This window comes from Misgurnus anguillicaudatus, chromosome 20 (genome assembly GCF_027580225.2).
Source record: "Misgurnus anguillicaudatus chromosome 20, ASM2758022v2, whole genome shotgun sequence".
Lineage (NCBI taxonomy): Eukaryota > Metazoa > Chordata > Actinopteri > Cypriniformes > Cobitidae > Misgurnus > Misgurnus anguillicaudatus.
Window position 1 is genome coordinate 27,016,153 of NC_073356.2, and position 18,249 is coordinate 27,034,401.

Sequence of the window (18,249 nt, forward strand, 5' to 3'; positions counted from 1 at the left end):
AATTAACAGCTCTCGCGCTTCCAAACAAATGAAATCCGCGGCAAGCTGACTTTAAATCAATAGTTTTCATTTGAAAGCAAGAGAAGTTGGGCGAGCTGAAACGATGCCCCGGTCAATGACGAGAGCGAATAAATCTTCGCATTACCATTCAGATGTGGGCGATGTTTTTTTGAGCCGTGACCTTACTGAATCTGGAATAAACATTTTACATTACATATTGTAAAAGGACTCTTATTTCTCATTGGATGAGTCATGTTCGATGCTTTGATAGATGTGTGTGACTGCATGTATGTTAATATGGCAAATTGCTTTGCAATCGTAGTCCGCCTACATTTAGGCTATTAAAGTATATTACTATAATTAATAAAAGTCCTTTTATTAATACATTTAAAAGGTTTGATCTTGATGAATCTGCACTGATAAGGAGTTTTTTTGCACCAATTTAGAAATATCTTGGTTTCGACTGAACCTATGACATTTCTTAAACTGAAACATTAAAAGTTCAATTTTAACTTGAACATGAACTTCTTCGCTCAACCTGCTGTCGGTTTTGGCATCTGACCTCTTTATGTAAGGTGTTCTATTATCTTTTAAAACGATGGGCAGATTTTATTTCCTATCCATCAATCAGCCACTTAAAATGTACTATGCTTGAGATTATGACGAGCAAATTACACATACAAGAGCTCTCAGCTTCAAAATGGATATGGGAGTCGTTAAGAGTGTAATTAACCTTGTGTTAAGTGGCATTTACTAATGATTAATGTGCAGTATTATAAAGGCAGATTGTTTCCTAAAATGAATACCTCGAATACAGCCAGTTTAAGGCTAATTGATCCAGACATCAATAACCTGATGCGGGATCAATTACCACACCTATTATCAGAGCGAAGAGAGAACGGGGCGGCTTTTAGTTGACGCAAATGGCTTACTTTGGTGTAAATTTATTGGGCAATATTTGCTGACAATACATTGCGGGAAGTATACACTTTATTGTTGATCGGGCTAAGCTTTACTGGGTTTTTTATTTAAGATTTTTGTTCATTAATTATTGATTCTCAGGTCGTTACAATCATGTGTGGCTATTTTCTTCTGAGGAACAAACAAAAAGGAATTAAACAATTGTACTGGTTGTCCTTTTCCAAGCAATTGAATTAATTACTAACAAATAATTATCACAGCAGCTAAAACACTCCCTACAGTAAACTGCTGCGATTGGATCACTGAATCTATGAGAATCAATGAATCACTAGAACTGAATCAACTCGATTTGTTTATAAATCAATCAGAACGGATTTGTGAACTGAATTAATGGATTCAATAAAAAGAACTGACATAAATCCAAAAATTAGTTGAATCAGATATTGGTCTTTCACTTACGATCACATGAAGAATAACAGGTTTTAGTCTATACTACCACAAATCTATTCCGTCTTTGAGAAATAGCGAATGGGTGATTCTCACGAAATCCAGACTTAAAAGGTGTTCAGCATCATTGAAGCAATTTTTTTTTGCACATATAAGATTAACATCTGAAATTACTATAACCATTTTTTAGAGGATTTAAAAAATATTTCCTATAAAATGTAAATTTTTTTAGATTATCATTATCAAAAATTATCATTACAGCAACATGATATTACATTAAATATATGCATTTACAAACTCATGTTTCGGTAATGAGAACTAAAAAGTTGTCTAGGTACTATGACAAACAAAATTTCAACTTTTATCTGGCAAAAAAAATAAGAACTGCTTAACTGGTAGCCATCTTGAGTGTCACAGTCAATCATGTCCCTTCCAACATTTTTTTTTTAAATGTTAGTTCCTTTAGGGCTTAAACAATGATTGAAAATTGTTGCGGAGGATGAGGATTTTTCTTGGACACATGTATATTCCTTATTATTTTCTCTAAATTTACCAATTATCACCTACCACATGTTTCTTTACTGTAAATGTTTATAGTATAACATGCACTGAAGCTTTTTATTTTTAGATTTTTTAATTATAAATTTTCCATGTCAAAGAATCAAAATCCAGTCATGGACAAGTTGCGGTAATGAAAATGTTCCCCTTAAATGTGGAAAAAACTACAAAATTGGTTTGTATGATGTAATTTGAAATCATGTGTAAAATAGTACATGAAGAGATGTTTGTAACTGTATGCTTCTTATTTTGATACACTTACTTTGCATTTACTTTTGTTTGATGACACCTCATAAGTCTAATTTCGCGAGAATTACCCGAATTAATCATACTGACACTTTTTTGGTACTTTTTAAAACCTCTTTTAACCTTCAGTGTCTTTTATTTTGTAATAGAAAAAAACATTCATTTTTGAGTGCACAGTCCCTTTAACATTTGCTTCTTTTATGTCTAGGAGAGTTTATAATACCAAACACAGGAGGACCACATAAAATATCTGTGTCTTTGAAAGCCGTCATGTCTAATCTTCACAAAAAGGGGCAAATGAGGACTCGGGTCTGTCTGTCTGCGTCTGTCTCTCTTTTTCTCTGGCTGACCCGCTGTTAAGATGTGTATATGTGTAGTATATTTGAGGCCTTTTTCACCCCCTCCTTTTCTGCTCTCATCCTCTATGTCTCCCTCTTTTGCTCATTCTGTGTTATATGCATGCATGTGTGTGTGTGTGTGTGTGTGTGTGTGTGTGTGTGTGTGTGTGTGCGTGTGTGTGTGTGTGTGTGTGTGTGTGTGTGTAGCTCCGGTCTCTCAGCCTGCCTTTCACGGAGCGGGACGCCTGTCATTCTAATCAGCTCGCTGCCCATCTCTTCAACCACCAGCTGGCTGAGTCAACAAGAGAGAGGGTGAGTGTCTGAGATGACTGGGCTGCCAAAGAACATATGCCCCTGTAACGGTATCTACTCCCTGAGCCCTGTAGCAGAGCGAGCGGTGAAACTCGTGGTCTTCTGTAGCTGGCAGGACCATCTATGATCCGTGTCTGTTAGCTCCATGTCTGACTGACGTTGCCAGTGAGCCGGGTCATAACGTACTGACGTTCAGCCGATCTGACCTGCCGGCGTTCGCGCTGCATTCCTCCGTCTGCTGCAGTGGGGGAGAGAGAGGCAGAAGCAAAAATTGATTGATAAAAAGCATTAAATAAACAATAAAAATGATATTTAGCTTGAAAATTTACAAATTAGAGGGCACCGGAATGGGCAAGCGAGGAGAGATTTTTCTCAATGATATGAATTACTTTTATAAATAATTTGAACATTAGATATGTAATAAACAATGTAAGATAAATAATCGTCATTGCTCTTTCGTGATTCCTGACCTCTCTAAGAAGAAATTTCTGGAGGCCTTGTTGTTTGAACTCCCTCCTACCTCAGAAATGTATCGCTTTAGGGCTCTCTGCTTACCATAGTGCGCCATCTTCTGGTTGCCTTGGTAACTCAGAAAGATGCTGCTGGTGATGCATCTGTCTCTTTTGACGCATCTTAATATGGTATCTACAAATATTGTGTGTGTTTGTGAATATTTCCTACACTGACTTGAAAATAATTCTATTTTGGATAACTCCAAACATTTAAAAGAAAGAAAGAAAGAAAATGTGTGCCTCACATACACATCCCTTGTCTCTTTTTGCGTTAAGTTTTGCGTTAAGTCTAGCCTATGTTTTACCTTTCATATCCCTTCACTTTAGTTAGCACCAACCATGGCATAAAAAAGTTTAAGAGGGTCATGTTTGTTTCATAAACAGCTTTGCAATTTAACATGCGTCATTTAGGGAGCATTTAATCCGCAGAAGACAAGCGTGTAAAAACCCGAGCGCAATGACGGTCGTTATAGCGCTTGGTTCAGTTCTGCATGCAATTCACCTTCATAAAGTGACTCTTGGCTCATTAAAGGTTCTGCCATTAACAATAATCCTTCAGCATTTGGCTTAAGGTATTTGGTCTTACGGGCGAAGGAGAGGCAAGCAAATGCTCCGCTTTGTCGACTTTACGGCAACACTGGAATACATTAAACTCCGGCGCCCTTCTCCATAACTGCTTCCCGCTGTGAGTAATTAGCATTTCTGGGGTGAAAGATTCCAGCATGATTGTCAAGTGTATTACAAAAGACTCAAATTACTGCTTTTTTCTTCTTTTTCATGGGTATTTATCTAAGGACTGACAAAGTCTGCTTGTGTTCCCTTGTGAGGGGGGTGGAGTAACACAACACATAGTCATGTTAAGAGAATTGTTTAAACTGGATGTGTGGAGAAGCTATGGCATATATCTTATTGAGTAGACCTAGGTGATGTATATTTTACACCAAAATCAATGTTCTGCTGATTAATACTCTGAATGACATCACATATCTATATTAAAATATATATACTGTATACAAACACTGTACTCACCGTTAGCAAAAATTGTCAAAATATACCCCAGGTGTCACTGGGACAGATATGTATACGCTTGGTACCAATATGTACCTTTGAGATACTATAATATGCAATTGTGAGGTACTAATATGCACCATTTGGTACCAATATGTACGTCTTAGGTACTAATATGAACTCTTTAAGTGCAAAGCTGTACTTTTTGAAAGGGTACAGTAGTGATGGGGACGAGACCGCCTATGCCGAGTCGGAGTCAAAACCGAGTCTTTGAAGGGTCGAGACCGAGTCGAGACCGAGTCCGTTGGTTTTCAAATACAGTTGAGTCCGAGTCAAGAAACGAGTCTTTGAGGAAGCAAGTCTGAGACCAAGACCATAAAAACATGTCAGTTTACATATTTATGATTTGATATCACCCGAGTTAATAATCAACAGTTAGGCCTACAGACTAAGCTAGATTGGGAATTATTTAGTGGATCTGTCTTAACGTCTTAATATGGACTATGCTTTTACTATCATTAAAAAAATCCCTACCACAAGCATCATCTTTTGCCTATTTTTCTAGAGATAAATAAACGGCTCTGATGGCAGTATCTTTGCATTGCACCATGTGATGTCTTTTTCAAATAATGCCCGTCAACATTGCATTTTATTATTTTTTTATGTGTTGTGTGGTTTTTGTATATGAACATAAAAAATGTGTTGGTATCGAGGACTCGGTCTGAAATTACGAGTCCTTCTCCTCCCACTGTGGTCCGGAGTCGAGTCAAGACCAAGTCTTTGAAGGAACAAGTCCTAGACGAGTCCAAGAAAGCAGAAATCGAGTCCGGTCTCGAGTACTATATCACTAGAGTACAGTCAGGCCCGGTACTAGGCTTGCTGGACTGGGGGGCATTCATGAATTTTGGGTGTGCAGCCATAACACTCAATGTAAAATATTTATAACAGAATTCATATTCTGTGTTTTATCAATATCGCTGATAATAAAGAAACACCTTTGATTGGCCTTTGCGGGGGCAGAGAGAAAATCTGGTGGGGCAATGCCCCCCCTAGCCCCCCTGTAGACCCGGCCTTGGGTACATTCCCGGTTATACCTGGGGTACATATTTTGACATTTTTTTCCTTACTGTGTAATGTGTAATCTTACATGCAAAAGTTTTAAAAGCATAGTTTCAAATAAAATCATATTTCATATTTTTTAATAGTTTAACCATCCTGGCAAGCTCGATACTTCGCCTACCTGTTTTAGTAGCTCAACCAATGGCATGTCATTGGGGTGGGACTTTTTTATGGGCCAACCAATGAAGGAGAGTGATTAGAAAAATGAAGCTTATTTGAAAACAGTGACTGCAAGAAAGAAACTACACTTTAGCTTTACTACGCCGATTAGGAAGAACATTCCAGTGGCTAATCATCGTTCATCCAATAAACATCCAGTTAAACAAGCAGCCAATCACAATACATCAGCGCCACTACTTACGTTATTGTTAACGTCGCTGTTTGTTTAGAAAGCCTTCCTTCTTTTCCCGTTCATTATAAAGTCGACACATGGGAAGAGGCCTAATCACGAATTCCACTCCACTTGGTCTAGTAGAGTCGACTCTTCCTATCTTAGTTGCCAATACTGCGGGCTGTGCCTATAAAGAAGTCTCTAAAGAAAATTACACAAGAGTTTAAAGCTTCAGGCTAATAGCATTGGCACAGACACTTTGCCAATATACATTTATCACCTTCAGCTCTGGCTGGGCCAAAGCTAGTGGGCCAGAGTCATGTCCTTCTTAAAGGTGTCTGGTTTGAAGATTGGACTGTCCGTCATCATTGGCTCTGCCCATTTCCCATGAGTGTGTAGAAGGTTGAAGCATTGTTTGTGTTGAAGTGATTGAACCATTGTCCTTGTAACACTCTTTGAGAACAACAGTTCAAGGGCACTGTGGGAAGTCTGTTACATGCTTCCAGCTTTAAGATGACCTTTGATGGGAAGGACAGAATTATTAAAAATAAATTCCTACATCCACGGCTGGACAATTTATCTAAACTTCGATTGGTAAAGATGAACAAATGACACGAGAATCTGTTGAGCAAACTAGGAAAGCCTCAGAATTAGCTCTTTGACTAATCCTTCGTCGGTTTGTTAAGAGGGTCTGACTGATATCCCACGGCCCTGTATTACAGGATTTACTTTAAAAGCTTCCCTAAAATGTTCTCTTTCTGTTCTGTTATTGTCAAAAAATAGACTATACTGGTATTCTTGCCATACATCTGAAGGATTTCTGCCAGAAAGCGTAGCATTAGTTTAAGCTGTAGGATCCAGCTACATACATCGACTGTTAAGTATCAGTAAAAAAAAAGAAAATTAATGGGGAAAGGGAATGTATGAAATGTCTTTAACGTTAATGCTAATCACTTTTTGCCTATTAAGCACAAATTAGTGAGGGCGATGTTAAATGTCACTGGATGTCCTGGGAACCATTTGCACTTTTGAGAGTGGAGACCTTCTGAAAAGCTTCTGATTAGCATACTTTAGATATGGTTTAATACTCTCTTCTGGTGATATGAGTCACGAATCACAGGAAAGCATATAAAGCTTTGACAATGATGCTAAAAGACAAAGGCTTCTGGCTGTCTGAAACCGAACTAGACAGGTTAATATATCACTGGGGTTCTTCTATAGGTATACTGTATGTGCCTGACTCATGCTTAAGGTTTATTAGGGAAAACAAGTGTTTAATATATTCACCTTTAGCCTTTGCTATAACATTGCAGAATTTACCTGAAGTAAAATCAAATGCTAAAGATATTCAGTTACTGATAGTTTAGTACGCTTACAAAGTATAAGTTTAGTATGGTACACTAATGACATAGTCTAAAATGTAAATGTGAAAGCCTGAAAATATAACCTTATTATCTTAATATGCTGACTATCAGAGTCACAGATGGAGCCCTCTTTTGCTTTAATGACCCTCAGAAAAAATTAACCATGGTTTTATTATAGTAAAAGTGAATTAATAATCACATTTTTTGGTTGATTGATTACCATTTATAATGAACCATTTTACTTCAAAAATTATGAATAGAAATATGGACTTGGTAAATTACTCTGGTACAAATATTAGAGTTAAGCTATGGTTAACAGTAACTGTCGTAAAACCATTGTTAATTTGTTTTAAGAGGACAACATGCACTTAAGCTGAAAAATATAAATATTTAAAAATTATAAATTAAACGTTTGTGCTTTGTTTGTGGTAATTTTCTGATGAAAGCATCATACGTATCATGTTTCCCACCGTAACGTTAGTTACGTAAGACTGCGTTTCTCTAAGTTAAAAATGAATTTATTTGTAATTTAATTTTAGGTTTGAAAACTTCTGTCAATCCATAACCAAATTTACCTCACAGAAAACTTAATTTGGCTTCCCGCCTCACATTTGACAACGGCAAACAGAAGCGTGCGTCTGTGTTCCCTGATGACTAGCGCTCGCTCTCCCTCAGCTGTTTGCCTGTAAATAATCGTTGATATGCATAAACAGCTCTCTCCATTCATTACTGTCAGCATAGTGAGGGGCCTGCAGGCAGAGGTCGTCCGCCAGGGGTCCGCTCTCCGCTCTCAACCCCGCGGTACCCGTCACTCCAACCTGCTCCGCCGGTGCCCTAAACCCTCCATTAGCAAGGCTCGGGGTCGCGACCTCGCTGTGGCATTTGCAATTCCAGATCGTTTGATTAGAAGCGTATTTACATATTCCCGCCGCAGACAGTGTTGAGGTGTCGGAAACACTTCAAATGTTGTAATTTTCTCTGGCCTTTTGTCGCGTGGCGATCAGGGCCCACACAAACACAACACACGCGCCTCTGATGATAGTGACAGCGTCCTTCGCTTGTGGACAACTCCACAGTTGTGCTCTGACCCCACACAGAGAAGTGCCCAGCCAAGTGGATCACAGTCCCGTCTGAACGGCCCCAAAACTCAGCTCTGCATTTAAATGTATTACATTTAAAAGCATTTAGATTTGTCTGAATCAGATTTTAACATTGATTACATATCGATGTCCATTCTGAAACTGTGATGCACTCACACATGATCACATGACATGTAGGTAAACAAAATATTTGTGTTTAATTTAGATTGTTTTAATGATTTAACTTAATTTAATATAAAACGTAATTCATGTTTTTTTCATCAACTCGCGAACCCCCTGCAATTCTCTCGTGTACCACCAGGGGTTCGCCAACCCCAGTTTGGGAACCTTACTGAAAATCCAGCTAAGACCAGCATAAGCTGGTAGCTGGTTTGAGGTGGCAGTAGCTGGTTTAAGCTGGTCCTCCCAGCCTGGCAAAGCTGGTAGGTCAGCTGGTCTTCCAGCCTGACCAGCTAGACCAGCTTAAAGAGTGACCAAAACACAGCTACACCAGCTAAAACCAAGCTGGGAGACCAGCTAAAACCAGCTTACCAGCTGGTCGTAGCTGGATTTTTTAGTAGTGAAACCCTGGTTATAAGAATGAAACGTCATTATATGACATTCTAAAGTTTCCTAGTATTGTTTTGAGTCCCCTACAACAGGTTTAAATGCAAGGTCAAATACAAGGTCAAAAACACTATACATTTAATATCACCTCATTTCTCCTACCAAATCTTTTTGTGAGCCTGCTCTGATCTGATTGGCCAGCTTGCCCAGTCTATATATATATATATATATATATATATATATATATATAATTACAGTGAACTAAGTCAATATTTTTGTTTATCAAAAGTTGTCAAAAGACAGAAATATCCATTTGAGGGTCTGATGTTAATAATTACTGTATAGTCATACATTATGTAAGCTACTTAATTATGACTTATTTTATTGCTACGAAATAATCTGAAGATAAACAGAGTTCATGCAAAAAATGTATAAAACTATAACTGTAGTTTTATTAAGGTCATCAGTGTTATAAGAGTTGATCTGATGATTCCCCATTACATAATAGGGTGGTTTCCCAGACAGAGGTTGGCTTAAACCAGGACTAGGCTTTCATTTAATTTGGAAATATAACTAGTTTTAACAAACATGCCTTACTAAAAACATTACTTGTGTACACTTTGAGGCAAAACAAAGGGCACTGATGTATTTTAAGATATGTCAGGGCAAGTTGTTTTCAGTTTGGACAGCACTTAAAAAATTTTTAGTTTTAGCACCAATATCTTTGCATTTATAAAAATAATGCCATCCCTAATGAAAAATCCAACTAAGACCAGCATAAGCTGGTTTAGTTGGTCTCCCAGCTTGGTTTTAGCTGGTTTTACTGGGGTAGCAAGCTGACCTAGCTGTGTTTTGGTCGCTTTTAAGCTGTTCTAGCTGAACTTAGCTGATCAGGCTGGAAGACCAGTTGACCCGCCAGCCTGGGAAGAAACAGCTTAAACCAACTAGTGCCACCCTAAACCAGCTACCAGCTTATGCTGGTCTTAGCTAGACCTTCCAGTAGTGACAGCATAACCATTACCATCCACAAAACCTTCATGTTTCATAAAATGTTATTTGTAGCAGAAAAACTAGACTTTAAAAGGTTAAGTGTTTTTTTTTTTTTGTTACTTGAATGATACTTGTGCAGTGCTTTACAGCAGATAAGCTGTGAACAGCGCCCCACTGAGGTTAGTTTCTAGTCGGAGATCTGAACAGTAGATCAGACAGACTCCAACAATTGTTTAGCAATGTAATCCCAAGTCAGTTGTCACACTAGGGCAGCGGCTATGCATGCACAAAAGAAGATCAATGCAATTAGCAGCCATTTTAATGCAAGGGTCTTCAATACTAGTGTAAGTGAACACACGTGTGGTCAGAGATAAAGAGAGGGAGAGAAAGAGAACTGTCTGGTAAATTAAATGCAATTTAGAAAACATTTTAAATTAGCTGTGTGTTTATAGTGTGAGTCCGGTAAAAATGGCTTAGCATGAATTACATATGAAGTATCACACCACTGCAATGCAATAGTGTTGCTTGACACATGCGTGAACATTCTACACAAACCTCTTCACAAACGTCAATATTAAAACCATTCAGGCAATGTCAGGGGTAAAGTTTAATTTAGGTGGTTCAAAATTCAACAATGAACATGTATGAAATGGGTATGAGACAAATGTTGTGTGTACGTCATTGAGATCGGAACAAAATATGAAGGAAAAAGAAACAAAAACTCTTTTAACCACACAAAATACATTCCATACATTCAACTACTGTTTCTACTCAAACCACAAAATTAATAGTGTTACACAAACAAAGAAAGAAACAATCGCAAATGAATTCGTAACATGCTACTTAATTATCATCTGTCTAGTACTCAGGGGTTTCAATTTAGAAACACTAACAGGTAAAACTATTAATGTTTCTTTTATCCTAGCACATTTATCCTTTGATTCACTGTTAGTAAATTGCTACTAAAGCAGTCACATTCAATCCAGTGCAACTTCCAAGACACCAATTGCAGGAACATGGAGTGAAGCTACCAAAAGTTAAGTGCCTTGCTCAGGGGCAGTGGTAAGAAAACTAACTCTCATGTCCTCCTGGGTCACCTCTACCTTAAACCGTCAGAAGGTTTTGGGTCCAATTCAGTTTAAGATGGATTTACACTGGAGATTTTTAACAAAATGCATTTTTTCTTGGATTAGTTTCATTGGTTTAGGCAATATAAATGCTCTAGATATACATAAATGAATGTTTCAGTGTACACAGCACTGTGTGACTATATTTGCAAACTTTAAATGACCTCATACAACATCCATAGAAATATATGGCCAAGATATTTTATTTAAGTATCAATCTCTAAAAATATGGCATTCTAAAAGCTTTATAAGTAACATTATAAAACACACTACTCTTTAATCTAGTTTTTTACTATATTCACTAGCCTCTATGATGCAATAATTTAAACCGAGGCCTTTAATATGTTAAGAATCAAATCCTTCATTAAAAACTGGAGCTTTATAACATGGCTTTAAGACTTGACATGCCATTGAATTAAGTTATTTTGTATGTTTTTGGGATACTAATCTATAATCCACTAATGGAAGCAAACATGTTTGATGGAATAAAGAAATACATTAAAACGTTTAAGTTACATCAAAAATTAAATGCAGACACAAAATATTGCTGACTTTGTTGGACCAATCAAATGACACTAACACAAAACATGGCATGTGCCTTTACCTTAAACTCCTAGGGGAGATCTCCGAAACGTGCTGTCACTTATGTAACACAGCATGATGCAGGTGGTACCCCACGTGTTTTACAGCTGCTCCTATATAAATACATCAATCCACAAAGCAAACATATTTTGACGATAGTGCCACAAGTTTGCCCCACCAAAACGCACTCGACTATACATGCGCCTATATTTACCAAAACTCAAATCAAGGTAATGGATTTCACTGCATGTCATCTTGTGCATTTATGCACAGGTTTAAATGAATGAAAACTTTGGAATCGTGTCTAACTAAAGTCCTGAGAAGTAAAATGTGGAAACGATCGCACGCACACACACACACACACACGCAAGCGCACAATTACACTGCACGCTAAGGCTACTTCGATTACAGCTAGTTATTCAGGGTACTCAGAGGCAGCATTTCAAGTTTAGGGGTTCTTGTGTTTGAAAAATGCAGGTCGTGATCCATCGATTCTGACCTTATGGTGCAGAGGCTTTAGCTCTCGAGTGTTTTTCAAGAAGTTCTCGGTTAGGAGTGTAAACATGTGTCGGACATGTTGTTAATGTGGTTTGGTCTGTTCTGCATGGTTTGTGTTCCTCTGTCGCACCCCTCGGTTAGGTCCGGTACTTCACGTCGGGTTAAAATAATAAAGTTACACAGAAATTCAAACTAAACTAAAAACACAACTCAACAAATCCTTAGCATAAAATACACTTAATAAAAGTCTTTTAATTATTTAGGGAAATCCTTTTTTAAGCACACTATCTGTACTTATGCATCACACTGTTTGAAGCAGTTTTGATGGACCTTCAATGACTTATACAGTAGTTTCCAAGTCTCAGATTAGTTGGATGGGGGGGTGATGGCTCAATAAGATGACCCGTGGCTGCTGGGGTCCGCAGGGTCGTTGGTAGGGGCTTGCCGGAGTCTCCTGTCAGGGTACTGCGTGTTGTCGAAGGCTAGACGATGCACAGTCTGGACATGGGTCTTCAGGTTACCTTTCTGCGAGGCGCTGTAAGGACAGTACTGGCACTGGAAAGGTCGCTCACCTGAAACAGACACACACAAACAGGATTAGGTCACTTCCTGGACCCAGGGGTTAAAGTGGAGACCCGGCAATGCGAACCAGGGAGGTGAAGTCAAAAGGACCGCTTCTGAGATTACCGCCTATCCCTTTAACAGAAAATAACCGAGGCAGGTTGGGAAGGTGGGGGGAGGAGCCACGGCCATGATTGATGGGCGAACGACATGCCATATGGAGATGGTTGACTGTTCCCCCCGAGGGGACGTCAGCCTTTTGTTTCCGTTTCTGTCAGCTGTTCGTACAAACACGCAAACTCACAGACACAGGAATATCTGCCCGCCTTCCCCTGAGCAAAAAGACGTCACACGATGTCGAAAGTCTGGGGATATCAAGTTTGCCGGGAGAGGAGAACCTGACAACCACACACAGACCTACTTTTTCCTCCTGCCCATATCTGTTTGGGGCTCAAGACTGGAATAATTGTCAGAGTCCCAGTTTCACTGTTTAATTAGACTGATGTACAACGTTGTCCTTGTGCAATTGCATAAAAATATCCCCCCACACCTGAGCAAAACAAATGAGTCTGCCATTCAATTTCTCCGTATTATTATTTTTGAAAAATGAATGAATTATCCACTAGGAAATAATTGTCATTCCGAGAGGCTGAAAAGGGGTATTATCATAAATCATGCCTCATAAAAAAATGAAGACAGACACAATTAATCAGATCTATCTGAGCCTTGAGTCGCGCTTGCTGCCTGATAAGGTCTGCGGCACAGTGAGAGCTCATCCGGGGCATCCTGGTTCCCTGGAGAAGAACGCAGTGAAACCCCAATCCGACTCAGAACCCACCAAATTACATTAAAGGTTATTGTCAGAACGTCACAATAACTGCGGCGCAAATTTTATTTGACCTTTCTTCTCTGCATGCTTTTGCCATTTGTAATATGCAACATATGCAAAGGGGGTAATTCATTAAGGGCAGCCTCCCTGCCGTAACAATCCGCATCTCTGATTGTTAAGGTGGATGCAGGATGCAATCCATTTGATCCTCTAGCGGCCTTGCGGGCGCCAGAAGCAGACGGCGGTTTATTCACGCAGTTCTCTCTGCGGCAGTCGTGGCGATGGCAGGTAGTAGCCGCACATCACAGAATGGAGAAAGGAGGTAATGGTTGGCAAAACACAATATAAACACAAAAACAACCCAATCAACCGAACAAAAAGTGAAACGTACTTGTTTGGGGGCTTCGGCAGAGGTTGGACTCCAGTTCCCATGAGTCCATTGAACTCAAACATCACTGTGGGAGCAAGGTGGCCGGTTAAAAAAAAGAAGAAATCAAAACTGAACTTCAATAGGCTTTATGCCCAGCTGCACCACCTCCTGAACTCCAGCCAGCCACCCGTCTCCTGCCTGCCACCATCTGAAAAACTGATGAATACAGGTGTGTCTGATTATTGTTGTTGTGAAGGTCGGGCACACCTGGATTAATCAGTTTGTTTGTAACTACTGAGGTCAGGCACACCTGGATTAATCAGTTTGTCCAATAATGGCAGACAGGAAACAAGGAGCTGGCTGAAGTTCAGGAAGTAGTGCAGCTGGGCATAAAGCCTATTCTTTTAAAAAACTGGAACTTGTTGCCCTGCTATAAAATAACTGCAGGGTGCAAACATGGTTAGACTTAAAATAATTCAACTTTTAAAGTCAACATAAAATCCAATTTTACCCAATTACTAAATGTATGTATGTTGTTGATATTAACGGTATAATGTTGTAATCTTTTAAAAGCATTAAAACGCTTGCTCCACCCCTTAAACAACTTTCATTTTCTGCTGACATTACTAGGCACTCTTATTTGCATGCTTATATGCAACTACCTGTCATATAGTTACCTTGTTACAGCTAAACTATAGCATTAAATCAGTGCTTCTCAAATAGTGGCGCGAGACCCCGGGGAAAATACTTTTTCAGGAAGTGATTTTTTTTGCACCGTTACTTAAAGACATTACACCCCAATCACGCTGATAAGCCGCTTGTGTTTTATTATTATTTATTGATTATATTTAATTTAATTTTTCAGTATCAAATGGTCAAAAAATATTATACTTTAAATAAGGATTGATTTTTTTTTATTTCAGGCAAATTGATGCATTTTAAGTTTTTTCTGTTACAGACTAAAAAACAATGTTAATAAAGTTATTCTTTGTTGTAAGTTGATCGATATTTCTTTTTTGTGTTTTCTTTTTGTGTTTTCTCAATGTTAATAAGGATACAATGTTTTGCAGATGTGTAATTTTAAAGACAAATTATACTATTTACAGGTGCGGCGGAGAGTTGGGGGGGCGCGAAATGTTTACCTCTTCCTAGGGGGGGCGTGACAGAAAATAATTGAGAAGCACTGCATTAAATGAAGAGCTCAGGCTCTTATGTTCAGGTTCAGTAATTTCACTTTAATGGCAATGAAAAGTTTTTTAGTCAATAATTAAAATCCCTTATTTTTTACAAATGTCACTTTAGTCATTTCATTGGTATTTAACAAATTTGACAGTCCTTCGCTTTAAAGGGACACTCCACTTTTTTGAAAATATACTCATTGGAGGTGCAATGATATTACACAGTGCTCGAAAATAGTCCCCTGCTATTGAAAGTTACCAAGGGGACTACTTTCAGGTGCTGCGTAATATCATTGCGCCTATTGCTGCCATGTTACGACAGCAAAGTCCTTGATTATTACACCAGAATGAGAGTATAGTTCCTAGCCATATCAACCTAGAAAATTACTACTTTTAATTTTCCATCGGTCTTAGTACACGATGTAACAACAGAAAAGTAAAGTTTTAAAGGAAAAATATCAAAAACTCTTTGGTTATTTTTGAGTGCGATGCTAATGGTCTAATCAGATTCAATGGATTATGCTAAGCTATGATAAAAGTGGTACCGCCAGACCCAGAAATCAGCTGATTGGTTTCTAAAAAGGTAAAAATCAAATGTTTAACTTTGGGTGAGCTGGAAAATGAGCATATTTTCAAAAAAAGTGGAGTGTCGCCTTAAAACCTCTAAGTAGATCTAATATAATCTGGTATAATCTCCAAAAGTCTCTAGTCACTCCTTTTCTGGAAAAGCTAAAAGGGTCAAAAATATGCTCAATATCCACATTTTTTTAGAAACCGGGTAAAAACTCTTACACTGCGACGTACGCACAGAGTCATTCATTCAATTCTTGTTCTGTGCACTTAGAGGACTTTGCTGAAAATTACCATGGCGTTTAGCAGATTCTGCAAACAAAGTGGTATTTTTTGAAAGGCCTAAGGTCAGGTTTAAGTGGATTTGAAAGTATTTGATAAACGTATAAAAGGCACCAAGTGGTCAATATCATTCTCTTATTTTTGACGAAAGTGGCATTTAGAGGATTTTGCATCTGAGCTCTTCAAATGAAGTCCTGGCCTACCATTTCTTTCTCACTGAAGATCCTCTTTAACTCCTTTTGGGTTGCAAATGCCCTTTTGTTTAGATTTTCTAAAGTTGCTTTTTGTCCAAAAATTCAGCTTCTTTAAAGCAGGAATCTATTTTAAATGCGCTAAGGTGCGATCCAGGACCCACCCCTTCATCCAGCATTAGTCGTAAAGGCCTTGAATTAGCATCACCAGTTAGCGTGGCCGCGCCAGACAGTGAACTGAAACTACCAATTTAAAGTGACACACAGAGTTAGTGTGCATGCTAATGGAGGCCGCGGGCCCTGCCCCACTTCATTTGGAAGCTCAAGCTGAAGAGAGCGATCACTGATGACGTTGATTGTAAGTCTATGTGTAGAGAGAGAGCTCTCTCGCTAAAATGTAGCATTTGGCCTCTGTCACTGGGGATCAGACCGGCTAGCCAACACAACCATCACACTCTCTTCCAAAAAAAAAAAAAACTGGGCCCACTCATGTACCGAATGGCTAAGTGCAACCTTAAGATAGTGAAGAATATTTCGACTATATGGGTGGGACATGACCTCTTTATTATTAATGAAAGCTGCCACAGTGCTGTTAGAAAGGTGTGCAATAGCTAATTTCTCTTGGTTAAAGAAAGTCTAGTAAACAACAAAAATAAAGAGAATTTTTAGTTCATATGTCAATTCATGCAAAAAACGGACTATGCATTTGCATATAAATGGCCTTTTACAACATGTTTAAATTTACCTTTATGCGATTTGGCACACTTTATATCCAAAGTGACATTCACGTTATACACTTATATCAATCCATGTGCTCTATAGGATTGACCTTGTGTTGCAAACAGTATATTATTATTAGCATGTGTGTTCTCTGGATTCGAACCCATGACCTTTTGCACTGCTTATGTAATGCTCTACCAATGAGCTATACAGCACATTGTGTCCTAGAAAAAGGTTTGGAACATGAGTTTGATCTCATCATCTTGATCTCTATAATTTTTTAAATGTAAACATAAGATGGCACACAACCATATTTCAGATATATTTTAGCACGTAAAGTGTGTTGTTTCAATCGTTAAGTGTGTTTTCGTTTAATCGCATCTGTGAATATAAAAAGCCCTTGATTGAGGTGTGCGTGTGTGCATGTGTACACGTGTATGTGTGTGTGTGGTTTGATGAGGAGACAAGGGCAAATTGTCACATTTTCTCAGCGAGCATTTGACGCTTATCACACTGGACTGGTGACTGCTCAGCTTATTAGCATGCACAATTACAGCTCTATAAGTGACATCTGATTAATAATGTATACAATTTTCACAGGTCAGAGTCACACGCAAATATGTTTGCAGAAAAAAAGAAAGAGACTCATCCAAGGACAGAGAGAGAGAGAGAGAGAGAGAGAGAGAGAGAGAGAGAGAGAGAGAGTGCTCAAATACTGTACATAATTTTACACATGAACACACACATACATTTTTAAATGTATATGAAAATGATATGTGTGTATATTCATAATTTAGTGTTTTTCTCTTACAGAAAATGACTATACATTTTGTTACAATTATTTATTTATAAAGTTTGATATTTATGCAATTATATTTTTAAATTTAGAATGCTAACATTAAACCTGAATGTAATAAAAATGTGATTATATTTATTTTGTGCATATTGATTTTTGTATCATTGTTGTAAAATCTTCAGAAGCGTGAAATTCATGTCGACAAAATAATTAGCAAAAAGTATTTATAAAGACAATGGATCTTATTTACTAAGCATGCGTACGCACAAGTACAGGTTTTTACAACACTAATTTGTTCGTAAAATGTGCGTACGGACGCTCTAACTCACAAATCACGATTCAACAAAAACCTTCAAAAATTTCACATTTTCAAAATTTCAAAAACTAACATTTATTATAAATGTATACAAAAATGTAAGAACAACTTAGACCACACAATAAATCATGAACAAAAATAAAAATATATATAATATATATTATAGGGTTCTTTTTCCTTGTTCATGATTATTGCGCATGTGTGGTCAAAGTTGTTCTTACGTCCTGCAAACATTTAGAAGAAATTTTAGTATGAAAGGTTTTGTTAAATCGTGATTTGCAAGTCCAAACGTCCGTACGCACATTTTACAAACAAATTTGAGCATACGCATACTTGGCGAATGAGACCCAATATTTTAATAATTTATTTTAAATATATATTATTTAATGTAAAGAATAAAATTATTATTATTTATATAATTACCATTTAACCACAGC

At 37.9% G+C, this 18,249-nt stretch overlaps 1 protein-coding gene across 5 annotated transcripts in view; it reads right to left on the reverse strand.

Annotated features, from left to right (window-relative positions):
* Positions 1–1,197: 1,197 nt before the first annotated feature.
* znf516 (zinc finger protein 516) overlaps positions 1,198–18,249 on the reverse strand; it is a 63,486-nt gene continuing 46,434 nt past the window's right edge. For 3 of the 5 annotated variants that reach the window (XM_055219786.2, XM_055219788.2, XM_055219787.2), the window contains exon 5: positions 10,382–12,571. In XM_055219786.2, the coding sequence (XP_055075761.2) occupies positions 12,390–12,571 (182 nt within the window). In that variant the 3' untranslated portion in view covers positions 10,382–12,389. Of the gene's footprint in view, positions 3,061–5,822; positions 5,994–6,072; positions 6,311–10,381; positions 12,572–13,780; positions 13,845–18,249 lie in introns of those variants that run through there. The other 2 variants (XR_012359752.1, XM_055219789.2) reach the window with 2 other exon arrangements.